Source organism: Microcaecilia unicolor, chromosome 6 (assembly GCF_901765095.1).
Source record: "Microcaecilia unicolor chromosome 6, aMicUni1.1, whole genome shotgun sequence".
In the NCBI taxonomy this organism is placed as follows: domain Eukaryota; kingdom Metazoa; phylum Chordata; class Amphibia; order Gymnophiona; family Siphonopidae; genus Microcaecilia; species Microcaecilia unicolor.
Genome location: NC_044036.1, coordinates 152,767,920 through 152,789,508, shown reverse-complemented (window position 1 = coordinate 152,789,508; position 21,589 = coordinate 152,767,920). Strand labels below are relative to the sequence as shown.

The window sequence follows — 21,589 nt, the reverse complement described above, 5'->3', positions numbered from 1 at the left end:
GGTATAAGCAGGTTCAAGCAGTCATATGGTAGAACAGCATCTCACGCCACGTCTGTCTCCCGCCTTCTCTCTTCTCTTGTCTTGTCTGTCTTAATACCCCTCAGACTGGTCCTTATATACCATTTCGGCTCCATTGGTTCCAATGGACCCCCGTCTTTCTCACCAGGGCTCTTGGCCCTTATCAGTTGATAAGGATGACTTCGCAAGTTCTCAAGCTCTAACTATAAACAAGATATGTTCACAGCGCATCTCGTGAGATGACTTCACAGGTCATTTTGCTCTCTTCAGCTCCCCCCCTCCCCTTGGGTATGCTCGTCCTACGTACATCTAACCCTCTATCAACTTATATTAGCCAAAACAAGTTGCTCATGACTTCTCACAGGTGCCAGTCCCAGGCTTTGTTTAAAGGAGCAAGTGCCCCCTCCCATGCCAGCTCACTGAGAACTCACTTCAGCATGAGCTGCAGTGAAATATATTTTGTATCAGAGATGATTTTGATTTTTATGAGAGGCCTAGCTCTTTAGCCTGAGCCATTGGCCTGTATTTTACTGAGAGCAAGGGCTAGCATATTTCTTCAATACATATTAGAAGATCTACGATCGCGGTCTTCTGTACATTTGGTTTCATCAAATCTACCATATTTTGACAGTAAAGGATCATTGTGTAGCCCCTGAAGCAGCTCTGCTGGGCGAAACACAGCCTGTGTCAGGCTGATTTGTATATACATTTTTGGTTTTTATTAATAAATTATATTTTGTCTCATAACGATCTGCTCTGTTAACTTTCTGTCTTGGAGTTAGCAGATCGTCTGCCTTTCTGCTTTCTTGGACCCTCCATTTTGTTACATGTTACTGATCATCGTTTGTTATATTCCTACGTAAGCCTATAGTTCCAATGTAAACTCACATGTTAGTACTATTCATTTTTGAAGCCAATTTTTTTTGGCAAGACACATTGAACCAAACATGCTTTGGAAAATGTGAGCTATAAGAACGATTAAGGGGCCCTTTTACTAAAGGGTTGCCACACAGCAACCTAGAACTACCGCTGGCCCAACGCGGGACCCGGCGGTAGTTCCACTCCACTGCATGCCATTTCTGGCATGAGTGGAAAAATAAAATATTTCTGCAGGGCGTTACCTGGCAGTTATCAGGCAGGGTCGCATGCTGCCCGGTTACCGCCGGGTTAGCACGGAAACCCTTACTGCCACCTCAATGGGCAAGTGCGAACTTACCGCCCTCCCATTTCTTTTTTTGGCCTTTTCACCCACTGCGGTAAAAGGGGCCCTGGTGCAGCTTAGTAAAAGGGACCCCAAATAAAAAAAATAAAAGGCGACTGAGGGGAGATATGATAGAGGTCTATAAGACAATGAGTGGAATGGAACGGGTCGATGTGGAAAGTCTGTTTACGCTTTCCAAAAATACTAGGACAAGGGGGCATGCGATGAAGCTGCAGTGTGGTAAATTTAAAACGAATCAGAGGAAAATTTTCTTCACTCAACGCGTAGTTAAACTCTGGAATTCGCTGCCGGAAAAGGTGGTTAAGGCGGTTAACAGCGGACTTCAAAAAAGGGTTGGACGGCTTCCTGGAGGAAAAAGCCATAGAATGTTATTGAATGGACGAGGGAATAATGCAGTATTTCTAGGATGGGCAGGACAAATTGCTTGTTCTTATGGCCGCTGTCGGTGACAGGGTGCTGGGCTCGATGAACCCTTGGTCTGTCCCAGCATGGCGATGCTTATGTACTTATGTAAAAGAAAGATAGGCATGTAACTGTTAGAATACTTAAAGTTACATGCACTTCAGGGCACACTTGGGCGCTAACAGTTATGACTGCCATTGGCTTGGTGTAACTGTTAGTGCTTAACTTAGATGCGTTGATGCTGACCCATGCTAATAGTCTATAACGAATAGTCTATAACGGAATTTTGGTGCCAATTTATAGAACTGCCAGCTTATCATGTAGTTTTTCCACTAGAAAAGTAACCGCCAGAAGGCAATACATACAGTCAGTGCGTAGAAAATCATTTATGAGCTGAAACAGTGGAAAGCTGTCCCACGAGTCCTGGGGTTGAACTTCTAGGGCTGCATCCATATCCACAGCAAACAGCGACAGGAAGGTCTCCGCATGCTCTACCATTAAGTCTGACCACCAAGCAAAAGCCTTCAAGAATAGTACAGAAAAAAAGGATATCATTGTCATCAAATGTGTATTATGCAGATTTACGACAAAATAAAGAAAGTGATCTAAACGTTCTCATACGCAAAACTGCACCCCATAGAGCACTAACTTATTGTAAAGAGAACAGTGTTTTAAATTGATAATGCAAGATGCATAGAAGCCATATAAATTCAGAACCTCCATCTTCTGGACAAGGATCATTTGGGAATTTTCAACTGTAAGATCAGTGCATGCAGTTGAAATATCAGTAGAGATAATACATCTGTTCTATTTACAATAACTGGCTTATGTTGCCTCAGGTCATGCTATTTACTGAATCAGCTAGTTCTTATTCTGCACTACAGAAATTTAGGGAGTTTGAGAGTTTCTTCACTGAGTTCGCTGGATTTCTGCAATGATTTCATTGGCTTGAATTCAGGTTCTTGCGATGTGTTTAAAAAACGCCAGAAGATCTTCAGGTCCACAAACTTCTTGAAAATGTACAATTGGTCATATGTAAATCATGATGGAGGAGGAAGACCACAGGCTCCTATTTTCAAAAGAACTTCACCAAAGAAGAAATCCTCTTGAAAAGAGAACACCGGGACAGACCTGAAACATATTTTTACACCCCCCAAAAATATATATATCAGTGAAGTAACTCTTTTTCATGCTCAGAGGTCCTTAAGTGTTAACTATGTAGGTTGTCTGCGTGACATTCACATCATACATAACTAAGATGTAAATGTCATTCAAATGCTTTGCATGCATGCCTCGTCATTGCTTCTGGTTGGGAACATGCAGCATGGGTGGCACTGTCCATAGGTCTATGTGCCCAAATTTTGAAGTGATAGAAAGATACCAATTGGTAATTTAATATCAGTTCTTGTATTCTACTCTTTCAGCCATGGAAAGTACGGGATTTTTTTTTTTTGTACTGGAAACATCTGACTTGGGATTTTCAAGGGACTAAGGAACTGAAGGTAAGGTAAGAAAAGCAGGTAAGGGACGAAGAACACTAAATTTAGAAGTTGGCACTGGGAAATAAAATGCTGCAAAATGAATATTACATCTGCAATTTTTTATTTTCCCAAATCAAATCATGTTTCTTGTATGCTGCGATCAGATATCGATAAGAGGGAAGAGCTTTGGAGGAAAGTAAAATTTTGATCATAGTGGTGAGGCCAGTTAATGCCACTTTGAGAAATTCCCTTCCCCTCACTGAAAAGATTGCTTTATTTTGATATTGCTAATGAAAGAGTAGTCACACAGCCTGCAACTTAATTTCCCAAAAAATATTTCATACTTGCAAAGCTACACTTTTTACTTTCTTGAACTTACCTGATTGATTTTAAGTATGAGTCATATTAATGAAAATGTAATATGTGTCTCTATATATGTATATCCTATGTGAGGGCATGTATGCATGTAGAAATACAAATAAGTCTGCATCTTACCTACAAAAAATTTACTTTGTGTAATTTTTTAAAAAATTGTTTTCCTATTTTGAGAGGTTATATTAGCTCCCAGCTAAACATACGCTATGTGGAAAACATTCCTACCCAAGAAATTACCATGTAATAAATTTTCCCACAAATGCTATTTTTAAATTTTTCTGCAGTGCCACACATTGCCAAGCATGGATCTATAAATGCACACAGTATCAGAAACAGATTGATAAGGCACATTCAATCCTTCAATAGTTAAAAGATTTTGCTTTGATGAATGAGCATTTCAGCTCAATAGCAGAGGTTTAGATTTTTTTTCTTCCCTCATTAAAACATATTGATATAATGAGAGTGAAAGTATCCTTTTTCTTTACCACCATGATTTGCCATATTTTATTTCCTTTTTACCATATTTTCTTTTGCTCAACTCATCAACATTCTCTATAACAGCTGGAGCTATTTTGAATGAGTTGAAAGTGAGTGAACTTAAACCATCATAAGTTCAAGAAAATCCACCCACTAGGTTTTACAAGGCTATTCACCATAATAATATCTTATACAATAATGGAGGTGTTGATCAAATCATATTTTGGCACACACAGGAAAAAGACATAGCAACAAAGGCAATAGCATGGCAACCCTTTCTGTTTAGCAGAGAAACTGGGGGAATAATTCTGCAAAAAGATATTTGTTTCTCATCACTTCAGTATGCATTTTAGAACAAAAAATGCAAAGAAAGTGAGGAATTATATTAGAAATAGAGAATGGGATTAAATGATGTGTGTTGATATAGTTGTAGATATAGATATATGTCACTGTGTGTATGCTTATATATCTTTATCTATACCTATATGCATGTGTATCTATATATATCTATATGCAAGTCTATAGCCATACATACATCTGTGCATCTCTCTCTCTCTCTCTCTCAAGAGAGAGAGAGAGAGAGAGAGGGAGAGAGAAGGAGACTGAAGAGTAACTAAGATTTATTGTGATCTTTATGTAAAGATTCACTAGAAGCAAAGCTATTCATAATAACCCTTTATCTATCTATGAAATCTCGAAGGCATTAAAATGAATGTAACACAGTCAATAGTCAGAAGTAGGAAAACTATTGCCCCTACTCGGAGGCAATAGGCCATGTATCACATGCAGTGGAGGTAATGGGCTAAACTATTTGTGGAAATAGGTCCTAAAATCTCACTGAACTGTTGGAAAAAGAAATGAAAGAGACCCTTAAGACAGACCACCTAGCCAAATGACCTCCTGTTATCAGGTTGTTAGGCAAGGATGGTGAGAGGAAGGTGGAAATAAACCAACTTGATATTGTGTTGTGTTGTGGCAGTGCATACCTGTTACAAATAGGCTCCCAAGATTGCACTATATGTGAAACTTTTGCATGAAAAAGTCATCCCAGTTGACCTCAAGGATGATAATCTTGATGTAAAAAAGTTTTTGTTGTATCTATATACTTGAGTCTAGTTGCTTTGTACAATGCACTATGAAAGCCAGTTCTGAAACAGGTCAGCAGAAGCATATCTGAGTAGTAAGGAAAAACTGTTAACTTTAGAAAAGGGGATGGGACTGCATAAATTGGAGTTGAAAGACACTCAGTGACTGGACAAAGGTAGACAGCCTTTCAGTAGGAGATCTAGAGGCATATTTCAAAGCAACTTAGACTTACAAAGTTAGGTGGAGGGGCATTGTCATGGAACGCATAGTACGCACTGGGACTAATCCTGAGGCCACCTGGAGGGTCTATCCCCAGCACTGCTCAGGCCCGCCTGCCTCTGGGGCATGTGCTCTATACGAGTTAACCCTCCACCCGTCACACTAGGTTCCACTCACCTCTGGGTGAGTCTCCCACCCACAAGTTATGTCCCTAGTGATTTCTAGGACACTGGGGCCACACATTCAGGGTCCCACAGTTCCTGGAAAGCACCCACAGATCCAGCACACAAACCACTAGGATTCTAGTTCAGACAAGCAAAGTCAATAAACTGAGAAAGGTTTATTGTTATAAAAAATATTGAACAGTGAACTATAAAAACAGATGGAACAAAAACAGTACACAATAACAGGTAACTGAATATAGATTAATATTAACAATATCTAAACATTTAGTCACTACCTAGAGAGTGCCTGGGAAGTACAGGAATATAACTGCTCACAGGTTACAGAATATACTGCTCACAGGGTCTCAGTGAAGAGATCTTTCTCTCTCCTCTCCCTGGCTGAGACTGGGAGAAATCCAGTATTTCCAGACTGGATTTGAGTTCCTGGACCAATCAGAGCCCAGAACACAATTTTTTAAAAAACAGCTGGCCACATCACTGCAAGTTACTTCTTCAATGTGCTAAACTAAAGAAGGAACAGTCATTTTTTTCTGTTAACCAGCTTTAAACATAAACATGCACTACCTGCTGGCCAAACTAGAGAAAAACACTTCATGAAATAGTCTTATAATTCTCATGCTGAAAAATTCATCTTTTCCGCCACAGGCATCTTCAATATGTTGTCTAAGTTGGACTTTGGATGTTTGTGCTAAACATCCAGAATCCAAATAGAAAACATGACCATTTTCAAAACCGCAAAATGTCTATCTTTTTTTTTTTTAAATACCATTTGTAATAAGGTTTTGTGCGCTGTGTGTTATCTTTTCAGGCCATTTTTTGAAAAAAAAAATGTACACGTTAAAAACGTAGAAAATCAAGCCACTGGGATGTAAGGGGAGGCAGCATTTGTAGCAGGCTGGTCCCACAGACATCCCAGGAGAGCAATGGGGCACCCTAGGGGGCACAGCTGTGGACTTCATATAAATTTCCCAGGTACACATCTCACCATTGCTCCCTTATCTTGTCTGCTGAGTTCTCCAAAACCCACCCAAAACCCACTACCCCCAACTGTATACCACTACAATAGCCCTTTTGGGTGAAGGGGGCACCTATATGTGGGTGCAGTGGATTTTTAGTGAGGGCTCACAGTTTCCACCACAAGTGTATCAGGTAGAGGTAGGTATGGGCCTGGGTCCACCTATCTACAGTGCACTGCACCCACCACTACGCTACTCCGAGGATCTGCATACTGCTCTAACGGACCTGGATATAACATCTGAGGCTGTTATAGCAGCTGGTGAGTACTAGTTTTATTCTAATTTTTGGGGGGTGGGAGGAGGTCAGTGACCACTGGGGGAGTGAAGGGGGTCATCCTTGATTCCCTCTGGTGGTCATCTGGTCATTTAGGGCACATTTTGTGCCTTATTCATTCTGAAAACAAGTCTAGACCACAACATTGAAGTTTTCGCTCTAGCTATTTTCATTTTGTTCTATTATGGCTATAAAACATCCAAGTGTAGGCACACCCTAAAACCAGCCCTAAAGCCCCCAAACATGCCCCTTGCGATTTGATGTACCTGCAGACAAAAAATGCATAGATAAAGTGTCTGCAAACAGGTTTCAAAAATAAAGATTTGGATTGTTTGAGAAGAAATCCATCTAAAATGGTGGTTTATACATTTTTTGGACATTTTTCTATTTTGAAAAATGAGCCTCGTGGAGGGCTTATTCGTATGATGTCTAAGTCCAACTTTGGACGTTTTGAAAAAAAACGTCCAAAATCTGAATAGAAAAGAAGGTCATTTTCAAAAAAAGTAAACATCTTATCTTATTTTTTCCAAAAATACTGTTTTGACAAGGTTTTTGTGATTTGGACGTTTTGTTTTAAACGTCCATGAGCAAAACGCACAAATCAACCATTGTGATGTAGGCGGAGCCAGCATGTTTAGTAGATTGGTCCCCCCAGACATCCCAGGAGATAAATGGGGCACCCTAGGGGACACTGCAGTGGACTTCAAAAACCTGCTCCCAGATACACATCTCACCTTTGCTCCCTTATTTGGTCTGCTGAGACCCCCAAAACCCACTACCCCCAACTAGACACCCTACAGTACCATTAAGTGTGAAGGGGGCACCTATATGTGGGTACTGTGGGGTTCTGGTGAGTTTTGGGGGCTCACAGTTTCTACCACAAATGCGACAGGGTAGAGGGAGATAGGGACCAGAGTCCCCCATGCCATATGCACTGTGCTGACCACTACACTACTCCAGGGACCTGCATAGCTGCTCTAATAGACCTGGTTCTGAACAGCTGAGGCTGTCATAGAGGCTGGTAGTCAATATTCTGATTCACATTTTTGGGGGTGAGAGGGGATCAGTGACCACTGGGGGGTATTGGGGAGTCCCCCTGATTCCCTCCAGTGGTTATCTGGTCATTTAGGTGGCCTTTTGTGCCTTATTTCGTTATAGTTTTAGTCCTGGACAGTTTTGTTTTGTTCCATTATGGCTGTACAACGTCCAAGACTTAGGAACATCCAGCTCCCGCCCTTAACACGCCCCCAACACACCCCCTTGTGTTTTGAACGGACGTCTGACGGACTTCATAGAAAAATGTCTAAAAATTGGTTTTGAAAATATTGATTTGGACGTTTTTGTGAGAAAAACGTCCAAATGCTGCTTTATGCCACTTTTAGGATGTTTTTCTCTTTTGAAAATGAGCTCAACAGTAACCTATGGAACTTTGTAAGTCTAAGTGCTTTTGAAAATAAACCTCCTACACACTACCAAAGTGGAGGAATAAGTGAGGTTTCATAAAAGCAAATGAAGAAACATATTCTTTCTACAGCAGTAAACTATTGGACCTTAGACAGAATGGCATAGAAGTGGAACCTTTAAGGGCAGCAAGTACCAAAGTTGCAGACAACTCAAGGACAGACTAGGCAAACTTTAGGCTAGTTTGACTGTGGCAGAATTTTTGGATATTCACTCAGACTTGTTTATATGAAAAATTGGGACTGGATTCATCTTGGATGTGCCAGTTCATTAGAATGAGCACTGAATCCTCCTACCTTACAAAACAGAAAAACTGATTTGAACTCTCATAAACATTAAGTAGATTTGCTGATTACAGGAGCTCATATCAGTCATTTCATACTAGTTCAGTGAACTACTAAGAGGTTTAACGATGTAAAAATAGTTTAGTAAACATTTTTTTTTCTTTAGCAATCTTTACATCTTTTTGTGGTTCATTGAACAATAGGCAGAAATTGGGGGATCAATTTTCAAATGGTTTAGACATTACAAACCAAGCTTTAGCTAGATAAATCTTGCTTGTTCAAAATACACCCCTCCTTTCTTTTGCTCCACAAAATATATGTGGGTAAAATCTCTACCTGCACAAATTTAGGGACATGTTTACTAAAGAGTGTTAAGCCCTTAATACGCACTAGAGGTACTGTATGATGGCGTTCTGAGGTAATATTCCTGTTAGCACATGAGCTAGGGAATTTTTCTGGGAGAAGGCATGGAATGGGTATGGAAATATTATCTTGCTAGGACCTTCTCGGAAACAACGTGCTAAATGGATAACAGCTGAGTTAGTGCTGGATCACTCAGCTCCCACGATAAGTTTCGGCAGTTTACCATGCACTAATGACTACATTAGCATAAAAATATACCCTGAAAAAAAGAAAAGCATTAGATTTAAAGTTAACATGCGCTAAAATCTGTGTTAACTCCAAATTCTAATGCCTGTTAGCTAAGAAATGGAGCAGGTAGAGGCATTTCTGTAGTGGACTTCTTAAACCAAATGCTATTCAGTGCTAACTGGCTAAATTTAACTAGGTGAGAACTGCTTCATAAAAGACAGGTCAAAATCTGTGTCCTCAGATTCTCTGAATATATTCAATTGCCCTCTGTTCAGATAAGAACAGATGAATAAGTACATAAGTATTGTCACACTGGACAGACCAACGGTCCATCAAGATCCCAGCATCCTGTTTCCAACAGTGGCCAATCCAGGTCACAAATACCTGGCAAGATCCCAAAAAAGTTCCATACATTTTAATGCTGCTTATCCCAGAAATAGCACGTGGATTTTCCCCAAGTCAATTTATATAATGGTCTATGAACTTTTCCTTTAGGAAGCCATCCGACCTTTTTTAAACCCCACTAAGCCAACCACCTTTACCACTTCTCTGGCAACAAATTCCGAATTTAATTACATGTTGAGTGAAGAAAAAATTTTCTATGATTCGTTTTAAAATTTACGACTTTGTAGGTTCATCACATGCCCCCTAGTCCTAGTAGTTTTGGAAAGAGTAAACAAACGATTGCACGTCTACCGGTTCCATTCCACTCAATTATTTTATAGACCTCTATCAATCTCCCCTCTGCAATCTTTGTCTTCAAGCTGAAGAGCACTAGCCGCTTCAGCCTTTCCTCAAAGGGGAAATCGTCCCATTCCCTTTATATTTTCGTCGCCTATCTCTGTACCTTGTACTATTCCACTATATCCACTAAACATAACCAGAGGATTTATCTGATTATCTTCTCAACCTAATCCACAGGCCACACCAAGCCTGTTAAGTTTTCAACATATCCACAATGAAAATGCATGAGTTAAATTTGCATACAATGTGGCAGTGCATGCAAATTTATCTCATGCATATTTATTGTAGGTATCCTGAAAACCTGATTAGCTGGGCGTGTCTCAAAGACTGGGTTAAGAACCCCTGGTCTATAGGAATAATATTCCGGGTACCTATTATCACGTCTGAGGCAATGGATTTTCACTGCAAGGCTACCGATAAATATAAGTTAGGAGAAGATATGAAAATATTCTCCTGCCGATATTCAAAAGCACTTATCGGTTTAGCTACTAACTGAGGCCCCGATGCTCAAAAGCAAATGTGGTCACTAGAGGTAATTAGCACCGTACTAACACCCGCATTTGCTACCGCAGAATGCTGAGAGCCGATCAGCGTGTGACACAACAAGCTCACTGGCTAAGGCTTCCAGCGCAACGAGCATGCAAAGTGCCATACTAATTGGCTGCACCTGTCCCTAGTCTTCCCCAATGCGCAGAGCATGCCGAAACAAGGGCGCTTTGCGGCTGAATACCCTATGCCAGCTGGAAGTCTGGTGTTATGGTTGTACACAGCAAGGTCTGTCCTGCTGTGGAGGTAGGAGCAAATATAATGATATCCTATTTAAAGCAAATCTCAGCTCAATCGAGCCTACCGAGGTACTTGCTGCCAGGAGTAACAGTGCCTTACTGCACACATTGTGTCTGGAGCTGCTGGTCTCTGGAGCTGTGGCAGAGATTGTTGCCCCGAAACCTGCCACAAGATAGCTCTACCCCCACACAGCCGTCTCATTCTCCAGATCTGGCCAAAGTTTCCTTGGTAAACTGCAGTGAGGTCTGATAAGTAACGCTCACCAATTGCAGGAAAGGCACCTCTTCCTCCTCCTTCCCTCCTCCCCTCTGGCGTTCTGGGCATGCGCTGAAGAACTGTGCATAACGCACAACTCTTTAGCGCACGCACCAGACACTGTCCGCCTTCCGAACTCCCAAATGCTCAATGATAACAATGCGTGCTAAATTTCATGTCGGTGTTAAGCATTTAGGAGTTCCTTAGCCACGCCTGTTCTGACAGTATTTTTCTGGCACTGGTTTGTACAGTTTCAGAGTTTTAAGCATCTCAGGCCTGAATAAGCGCTGGTGAAAGGGATGTTCAGTGATGCTAACCAGATAGTGCTGTGCAGTGCATTTATTCTAGCAAAAAAGGTGCCGGTACTCAAATGCTAAGCCACTCTTCAGGGGTGGGGTGATCACTGAGGGACCCATCCCACAATAGCCAGACCCCCTGCAACCAGTCACGGAATCTGTGACAAGGCAGAATTGGCGTGTAGGGCCTGAGCTCTTTCATTAAAACTTGGGATCCATGGGTCAATTTTAGCAGACACTGGAAAAGATGCCGGTACTCAGTACCCCCAAGTACCCCTTCAAAAAAAGCCCTGGTGCTGTGGTACATTCCCTCTGCAATGCTTGAGTACTGGTCCAGCACATTGCTGGGGTGGTTCATGGGTGGAACAAAATGGAAAGGCGTTTGGGAAGTCCAAAATGGCTGTCCTAGCTTTTGGTCTCTTTTACTAAACTGAGCTTAATGCCCAGATTTAATGCGGCAGTTTGGGGCAAATTTTCACTGCAGGTTGAACACCGATGATGTCATTAGCACGCAACACCTGCATAGAAGTTAATGCAGAAGCACTTACTGCTTCCTATCTCGGAGGCAGTAATGCTCCTGTGTTACCTGTGTCATTAACCAGTTACTACTCCCGGATTTATATAGCGCGCCTAGCATCCTATGTGAAATCCAAGTGTATTCTGTAACAACGCGTGTAACATAATTGGCTTAACGAGCCAATTGGTGTTGTTAACCAGCACTGAACAAGCAATAATGAGCACTAATTGGCAATAATTAGAATTTACACACATAACTCCCTAAGCGTATTCTGTAATGCGCCGTGCCTAGGCAAAAAGGGGCGTGTTTATGGGTGGGGAAATGGGCATTTCATAGGCATTCCAAAATTTACATGTGCTGTTATAAAATATGTATTTTTGTTACATTTGTACCCCGTGCTTTCCCACTCGTGGCAGGCTCAATGTGGCAATGGAGGGTTAAGTGATTTGCCCAGAGTCACAGGAAGCTGCTTGTGCCTGAAGTGGGAATCAAACTCAGTTCCTCAGGACCAAAGTCCACCACCCTAACCACTAGGCCACTCCTCCTGTGCCTAAATCTATACACCGGGATTTACACCGCATTTTTGTTGATGTAAATGGGGGCATGTAGTTTTAGGCGCTAGCACATCAACTAAGAGGATTCTATTTACTGCGCCTAAATGTAGGCACTGCTTATAGAATACACTTAGGCGGAAAAGTTTTCTGCGTGGATTTTCTAGGCGCCATATATAGAATCTGGCCCTTAGCACACATGGAGGGGCATAATCGAACGAAAACGTCTATCTCCATGGGCGTTTATCTCCGAGAACGGGTCAGTGAAGGGGCGGACCGAACCGTATTTTCCAAAAAAATAGACGTCCATGTTTTATTCAACAATGTGTAAGCTGGGCGTTTTTGTTTTTCAGCGATAATGGAAAATGAAAGCGCCTAGCTCAAAAACAAATAAATTCAAGGCATTTGTTCGTGGGAGGGGCCAGGATTTGTAGTGCACTGGTCCCCCTCACATGCCAGGACACCAACCGGGCACCCTAGGGGGCACTTTTACAAAAACAAAAAAAAAGGTAAAAGAGCTCCCAGGTGCATAGCACCCTTCCCTTGTGTGTTGAGCCCCCCAAATCCCCCTCAAAACCCACTGCCCACAAGTCTACACAATTACTATAGCCCTAAGGGGTGAAGGGGGGCAGCTACATGTGGGTTCAGTGGGTTTGGGGGGTTTGGACGACTAAGCATTAAGCAGCACAATTGTAACAGGTAGGGGGGGATGGGCCTGGGTCCACCTGCCTGAAGTCCACTGCACCCCCTAACAACTGCTCCAGGGACCTGCATACTGCTGCCAGGGAGGTGGGTATGACATTTGAGGGTGAAAATAAAAAATTGTGAAACATCATTTTTTGTGGTGGGAGGGGGTTAGTGACCACTGGGGGAGTCAGGGAGGTCTCCCCGATTCCTTCTGGTGGTCATCTGGTCATTTAGGGCACTTTTTGGGGGCCTATTCGTGAAAAAAACAGGGTCCCAGGAAAAGTGTCCTAATTCTAGCTAAAACGCATACTTTTTCCATTATCAGTGAAATGCGCCCATCTCTGTTCGGCCGATAACCACGCCCCAGTTCCGCCTTCGCCACACCTCTGACATGCCCCCATCAACTTTGTCCACATCCGCGACGGAGTGCAGTTGAAAACGCCAAAATCGCTTTCGCTTATACCGATTTATTCCTTTTGGGAGATAAACGTCTATCTCCCGATTTGGGTCGCAATATAGGCGTTTTTCTCTTTCGATTATAAGCAGGATTAAGTATAACACCCTAGCTGGTTAATGCTTCTCCGCCCATGACATGCCCTCTCCCCAAAATATCTTTTTTTTAAATCAGAAAGGGCGCAGGTTAGTGTGCGCAAACAGGGAATAAACCTCAATACGATTTGATGTGTTTCTGCAGTAGCTGTTTGTGCTTGCTAACTGCGCATTAAAAGCTTAACGCGTTTAGTAAAAGGGCCCTTTTATCTGGTTAGCAGTCTGAATGTTGCTGCTAATAAGGCAGCACTGCCTATTACCACTGGTTCCTGGATATTCAGCACTGGCTGGTCTACAGACACTGGCACTGAATATCCTATTTTTTTTGTACCATGGCAGCTGGTGTTTCAAAGAACACTGACTGCCACTATGATTCACTTTCTATTAATTCTTCAATTTATTATAGCCAAGTCGGTACATAGTAACATAGGTTAAAGAAAAGGAAAGATTCCAGGAAGTCAGGCTGGAAAGTAGCTTCAATGCTTGTGAAAAAACACCTACTGCTTTCTGCACAGGCTAAGAAACTAATTTCATGTTTACCCTGTGCAGGGCAAACAATTTCACAAGCAGTTCATGGGAGGTAGCTGCTACATTGCTTTGACTGAAGCTAGAAAGGATAAGACCCAGGTAAAAATCCCATTAGGAAACATGGAGCTGATAGGGCATGCACGGATATGATAGGAGGTGACTTCTTTCATCCAGATTAGTCACATACCTCTTTCCCCTGCCAGGATCATCCAAGATTGAATGAACAGTAGAAAAACAGGGAGGAAATTTAAATATGTAAAATCAGCCATTAGTTGGGACTTGTGGATTGTGTGCTAGAAATAAAATTCTCTTTCAGTTTGATTTGTATGAATGTGGAAGTGTAAAACATTTTTATTGTAGTAGATGCACTCTGTCTCCATGCGAGTGAAAATACAGTGTGACAGTGATTAATGAAAAACAAAAAACAAAACAGATATCATACGTATAAAATCAACATTTCTAAATAATGTTATAAAATTGACATATATCTGAAAAAAGGTGCTTAGGGATATACCCATACATGGAAATTTATGATTAGCATCGCAGTTAAATGAGGATCCTTTAGTTAACATATGGAGAAAAGCTCTCCGTATTTTTATGTTAAACCTAAACTGTAAACCAAAACATTTTAAAGCAGAAATCCCCTTAAAAATAGTAAGCGAGATTTATTCACACAGGCACCTCATAAATGAGAAGAAAAGACCCTGGAAAAAAAATGTCAGGAAAAACACTCTCAAACGATCTGCCATGTGAACCCCCCCCCCCCCCCCCCCCGAGATGTGGCAGGAATAGAAAAAATGGATCTTGGATAGTTTCTAATCATTTTTTTGTTGTTTTCAACTAATGATGTTCAGGTAACTACATTAGAAAAACAATTTATTCTGGCTACCAAAAGTTATTTTAAAATATGCACAATACAAAAAAGAGAAATACGTGCAATGAGACTTTAGAAAGCTGAAGCCATCAAAATTTAAGGTAGACTAATTTTATATCTTACTTCCTTCCTCCTTATAAGAAAGCATGACTTCCCTATCACAGTACGTAACTCTATGTGCTATGGAATGTCTGTTTTCTAGGCTATGTGTGACATATAAAAGTCCCATTCAAAGTGTGCATATTCCACTGGACAAGGCTTCCAGAGGTGCATTATTTATTTATTTAAATATTTACCTGTCCTCCCCAAAAAAGCCCAAAATAGGTTACAAAGAAACATACATATCAAAGAACAAAAAAACATAACATAACAAAACAAAAAAAAACGTAAATCATAATCCATAAACAAGAGTCAATCACAAATCCATAAAATCCAAAAACAAATAAATGAATATCACAAAACCCTTAATTATGAATTACAAGTTTTAACAGCTTTCCTAAAGCCCAGTACACCATCAGAATCTACCAAAAATAAGGGACTTAGTTCCAAGAAAAAACAACAACAGAATAAGAGTACGCACAAGAATGTGCCTGTTTAAAGCGAGAGGATCTAGCTGAGAGAAAGACAAAAGTCTCTCCCCTTGACAGCCCAAAGGATAGATTAGGAACATCATTTGAAATCTTCAAAAAATACCTGGAGCCAACCCATGAAAAATCTTACATGGAAGAACCAACAATTTGAACAGGCAATGTTTTTCAACATTAAGAATTGGTATAATAGTGCGCTCGATGCCCTGAGTTTGTCAAAGCTGTGCATTAATCATCACAGCGAAGGCAGCAAGAATGCACATTTGCTCACCTCTGCAGGGTGTTCCTCATTTTGCTGGAGCACTTCGATCACTAAGTTCTGCTAGGCGTATTGTATCTTCCAGTTTTTTGGCAGGAGTGACTATCGGCCTACATTTTCTGCAGTATAAGAACTAGAGTTAAAAACCATACAGGCGTACGAGGTGGAGGCATGGTCACTAGCCTTCTGTGGTTAATAAAGTCCCATTGTAATTAACAAGCTTTAAAAAATAACAAGCATGCAAGAGTATATGTTAAAAAAATTAGTACCAAACAAGCCTGAAACACGTTCTTTCTTACAGTCTAAGACACAGTGCTCCAGCTCTGAATTTAGACATATTGTACAAAATCATTTGCCTCCCACTTGAAAATTAAGTGTGATATTTATTCCTATACAGGAGAGAATGTCAAATTACCAAGAGCAGCATCTTGATAAATATAGCAGATATAGAAAAATAGATGTTTTTTTATCAGCTATGCTAAATTAATTTGTTTTAAAAGACTATAAACATTGCAAGCTTTATGAGGAAAGAGCAAGCCAAATTAAACATTTAATAATCAGAAACCTTTAGTATACACAGCAATAGTAATATCCACCCTCTATCAATGAAAAAATGTTTTTTTAAACAGTGTTGTAAGGTGCTTCCTTACCTTTCCCTCACCCCTGAACAAATCCTATTTGTAACAGTGTCACAGATTGTCTGTCCTGTATATTAGGTGTCTGAAAAAGGACATCTCATTGTGACAACAAATCAGATTGCACGAGTGTGAAGTAATTGTGTCTATCTTGCTAACAGATATGTTGGCTTGGTGCTTAAACGAAATTTGGTAATGAAATGTCATTTTTATAGGGTGAGTATTACTCTCTACCGCAACTGTGGAACTAGCTACTCAATTGCCCTTATATTTGAAAACTTCAAAATAACCCATCAAAACATGGCTTTTCCAGCAAATCTAAGGGTCCAAATACAAGTTTTCAACCCTTTGCCATGTAGACACCTCGCCACATTGGTTTTTGTTTTGTTTATAATAGTGTGCTTGAACCCCCCCCCCCCCCCCCCCCCCCCCCACCTAGCAGCAAGCTCTCTTTGTGGGCCTTTTATAAAGGTGCACCAGCGTTTTCAGCAAACGCTAAAAATAAAAATGTGCTAAACTCTAGAGATGCCCATATATTCCTAAAATAATCAAAAATGAGGCGCTGTAAACAATTGAATAATGAAGGGCGCCATGTTATAATCTCAAACTCAAAAAAGCTCTACTTCCCAACTATTTCTCAAACTTCTACTCAAAAGATCAGTTTTCAATTTTTTTTTAATAATCCCAACTTTATTTAACCAAAAAGATGTTTTTTAATTATTTATATTTATATTATCATCAGGTACTGCTGCTATCAGCTAAAAAGCTAAGTACTTATCTTTAATTCAAGAGATACCATGCTACCTCCTTATGAATGTGGACTATAAAGAATGATAATGATACTCTTGAAAACAATAATAATATAAATATAAATAATTAAAAAATATCTTTTTGTGTTAAATAAAGTTGGGATTATTAGAAAACAAAATTGAAAATGGATCAATGAAGATTGTGGTACCGCCCCTAGCTGTATGCCTGGCTCACTTAGCCAAAGAGGAGGCGGGTACACTTGTCTGATAGATGCTATCATGACTCTACTGATCTTTTGAGTAGACGTTTGAGAAATTGTTGGGAAGTAGAGCATTTTTGAGTTTGACATATATTCCTAAGGGCATCGCTAGTTTTAGTGCACATTGCTAAAAACACTACTGGGCCTTTGTAAAAGAGACATCCTTTGAGACTAACGGTAATACCCAATGTGTTAATAAATAAATAAATAAGGAGTCCTTATTACAAGACGCAATAGTGTTTTTAGCGCGTGTTAAAAATAGCATACACTAAATGCTAGCGATGCCCATACATTCCTAAAGGCGTCTCTAGCTTTAGCGCTGGCTAATCATTAGTGAGTGCTACAAACGCTACTGTGCCTTTGTAAAAAAAAACAACAACCCTAAATGTACTATTGAGATACTGTAAAGACACAGAGGGGTCAATTTCCAAAACGCTCTGCATCTACATTAGGTACTTAAATTTAGGGAGATTTCTTTTTTACCCCAAATCACCTATTTTAGGTCCAACATCGGGAAATTAAATTTAGATCTGCAATTAACTTTTATGGTTGAGGTTCCTAAGGGGGGTCTTTTTTAAAAGTTTAAATGTTTTTATTTCAACATGGTACACCATATCAGTACTGTCACTTAAGCAAATCATACTGTATACATCTAACTCCAACGAGACAACGGTCAAACTTTCTTAACATTTTCCTCCCCTATCCCTTAACCTCCCCCCTAACCCTTTTCCCCCTTTGATCCCCCCTTATTACATATCATTTCGCACGCTAAATACTAAAAAGCTCTACAGGTATTAAAATGGGCTTCTTAGCATTTAGGGCTTGATCTGATATATATGGCGTCAAAAAATTCATTGCGGAAAAAAGTGCTATTCTAGAAACTCTGCTCAACGTAACAGGCACCGTCTCTCTTTGTGCCTCAGTTCAGACTTACCTTGTTAGCTGGGATATGCGTGTTCGATATGTTGCAGTGTTGGTTTCTAGATTTCTCTTTGGTGATGCTACCATACTCTGTTCTGTATTATTGTAGTTCTATTTCCTTCTTTTTATTTTTAATATATTAAATTGTAAACCACTTTGATTGCTTTCTTATAAGCGGTATATTAAGTCTTGAATACACGTGAACAAACTTAAAGATAGGGTTTAAGCTGGAAGGAAGATTTGACTGATTTTAAATTCCAGGAAAGGAATCACCAGTCACCTCCTTCTTGACTCCTCTTTTCCAAAGCTGTATTTAATTTTTTACAAGGGCTCACTAGACATCACTAGGAAATGTTCAGTAGCAAAATCTAGAGCATACAAATAATGCTGTTCCTCATAACCTGAGAAAGGATTTAAACAATCTGATCTTTGCTTAATTCTGCTGTCTTGGGGGAAGGAGCGTTCTAAAGTGTATTGCTTTCTTATTCATTAGAGCTGTATCTTGAGTTTTCTGCAATAAAATGCATGTGATCTGAGTTTCCAAATACACCTGAATGGTTATTTCAAACTCAAGGAAATATTGATAAATTCCAGTGAAGATGGCACATCTAATTTCCGATTTAAGAAAATACAAATTGTGCTTTGCAATTCAATAACTGATTGCAAACAAAGAGACTTGACACCATTGAAAACACACAAGATGGCATCTAATCAAAATACCAACTTGGATGGTGGCATAAGAGTTGGCAACTACACAGAGCCAGCACTTAGGCACTCAAACATCTCAGGCTGATGCAGGAGTTTGATGACATGTTAACATCTGGTAATGAGAGGGCACATCCATTACTTAATTGCTATACATAAGGAGCACAATCTTCAAGAGCCATTTATTCAGATACATAGTCATGGGTGGGCTATGGCTCACCCACTTTGTACTCAGGCTCATCTAATTGAGGTGGTCAATAGGAGGAGATAATAGAAACAGAAGGGAAAGAGGAGGGATTCAGGGGGCACTTCTATAACTTCGCCATCTGAAGCTAAACATGACTAAATTGAACTTCTCATTTCCCCCCCTAAACCCACCTCCCCTCTTCCCCATTCTCTATCTCTGTTAATAGCTCTCACATCCTCCCTGTATCATCGGCTCGTAATCTTGGTGTCATCTTTGATTCCTCTCTCTCCTTCTCTGCACATATTCACAGATTGCCAAAACCTGTTTGTTTCTTTATCTACAACATAGCAAAATTTCCGCACCTTCCTTTCTGAATACACTGCCAAAATCCTTATCCACACCCTTGCAACCTTCGCTTGGTATTGTAATTCACTCATACTGGTCTTCCGCTCAGTCATCTCTCTCTCTCCAGTCTGTCCAAATTCTGCAGCACGGCTTATTTTCCGCCAAAATCGTTATACCCACACTAGCCCACTCCTCAAGTCACTTCACTGGCTCCCTGTCCGCTTCCGTATACAGTTCAAACTTCTATTACTGACCTTTAAATGCATCCATTCTGCTGCCCCCCATTACCTCTCCACTCTCATCTCTCCCTACATTCCTCCCCGTGACCTCCGCTCGCTGGACAATCTCTCGTCAATCCCCCTTCTCCTCCTACTGCTAACTCCAGGCTTCGCTCCTAGCCATTACGCATTTGCCCTCCCCTTGTTCTTTCTCACCACAGTACTTCCCTCCCCCTATTGTCTTGTCTGTCTGTATTATTTTTAGATTGTAAGCTCTATTGAGCAGAGACTGTCTCTCTGTGTCAGGTGTTCAGCGCGGCGTGTGTCTGGTAGCGCTATACAAATGCTAATAATAATAACTTGGCACTTACATTTTATGCACCTGAGGGTAAGCGGTAAGAACCTATTCTATAATGGAACCTAGGCACTCACGTTCCGCTACAGAATACTAGTGTAACATTGTATCAGCGGGCCTAAGATTTAGGGCATCTAGACTTACGCTAGCCATAGAGCTGAAATAAATGTGAGCGCCTGAATACAGCAGGGACGCCCATATATGTTGCAGTATTAAGGGGCCCATTAATTAAGTTATGTTAGGTGCTAATGCACGTCTAGAAACAGAGAAAAATGAAGACCATATGGCCTATACAGTCTGCCCATCCATACCCTTTACTACCCCTTCCTCTCCCTTAGAGATCCTATGTACTTGTCTCAAACGTTCTTAAATTCAGATACAGTTTTCGTCTCCACCACCTCCGCCGGGAAGCCGTGAAGAAATATTTCCTCAGGTTATTCCTGAGTCTGTCTTCTTTCACATTCAACCTATGTCCCCTTATTCCATAGGAGGTATTTAAACATCTCTTTCATATCTCCTATCACCCTCTTTTCTTCTACAATATACATATTGAAATCTTTATGTCTGTCCCCATACGCTTTAAGATGAAGACCACTGACCATTGTAGTAGTTGCCCAATTGGCCAACACTACCCTGTTTGTATCTTTTTGAGCGTGCAGTCTCTAGAATTGTACACAGTATTCTAAATGAGGTCTTACTAGTGTTCTATTCAGGGACATTATCTCCTCCTTTTTCTTACTGGTCATTCCTCTCCTTATGCAACCAAGCATCCTTCTAGATTTTGCTCTTCTTTCCTGCTTGTTTGGCTACCTTAAGATCATCACATACAATTGCACCCAAGTCCCGCTCCTTTTTCATGTACAAAAGTTCTTCATCCTCTAAACTGTTTTGCTCCCTTGGGTTTTTGTAGCCCAAATGCATGGCCCTGCAGTTTTTTACCATTACATCTTAGCTGCCGAATTCTGGACCATTCTTCAAGCTTCACTAGGTCCCGCCTCATTTATTCACACCCTCAGCCGTGTCTATTCTTATTTTAGATTTTGATATCATCTGCAAAGAGGCAAAGTTTCAATCCCTGGTAGTAAGCCTTAGCCAAAATGGGCTTTTCGATAAAAGCTGCACTTTGGAGCAGCTGCAAAAGATGAAGAAGAAATTACTTGGAATATGCAATGTATTCCCACCACAGAATGGGAAATACTTGAATGGTATTCTGACCCACCCAAACCACACCTGCTATATGCCCCCTTCAAAATCTGGTGCCCTTGCCATCTACACTTGTAAATAGCAGCTTTCTAAAATAGCTGTTTACATGTGTAACCAATCTATATTTGCAAATGCCTCTATTTTGCTTCTGGAATGACCTTCGTTGTCTTATGCAGTATCTCCCAAACATGTGAAGAAACATCTTTGGCATTTTCTTCCAATTGTGTCAGATATTCACTTTTGAGAGCAATGTTCAATAAGCCACCTGGCAGCAAAATACGTGGGTG

General features: G+C 40.6%; 1 protein-coding gene across 1 annotated transcript in view; it reads right to left on the bottom strand.

The window, feature by feature from the left end:
- The window catches only part of CADPS (calcium dependent secretion activator), a 520,576-nt gene that overhangs the window by 188,257 nt on the left and 310,730 nt on the right, over positions 1-21,589 (bottom strand). Inside the window, 5 exon segments of the mRNA XM_030208035.1 lie at positions 2,008-2,164; positions 14,192-14,200; positions 15,737-15,781; positions 15,783-15,829; positions 15,832-15,843. Of these exon segments, the coding sequence (XP_030063895.1) occupies positions 2,008-2,164; positions 14,192-14,200; positions 15,737-15,781; positions 15,783-15,829; positions 15,832-15,843 (270 nt within the window).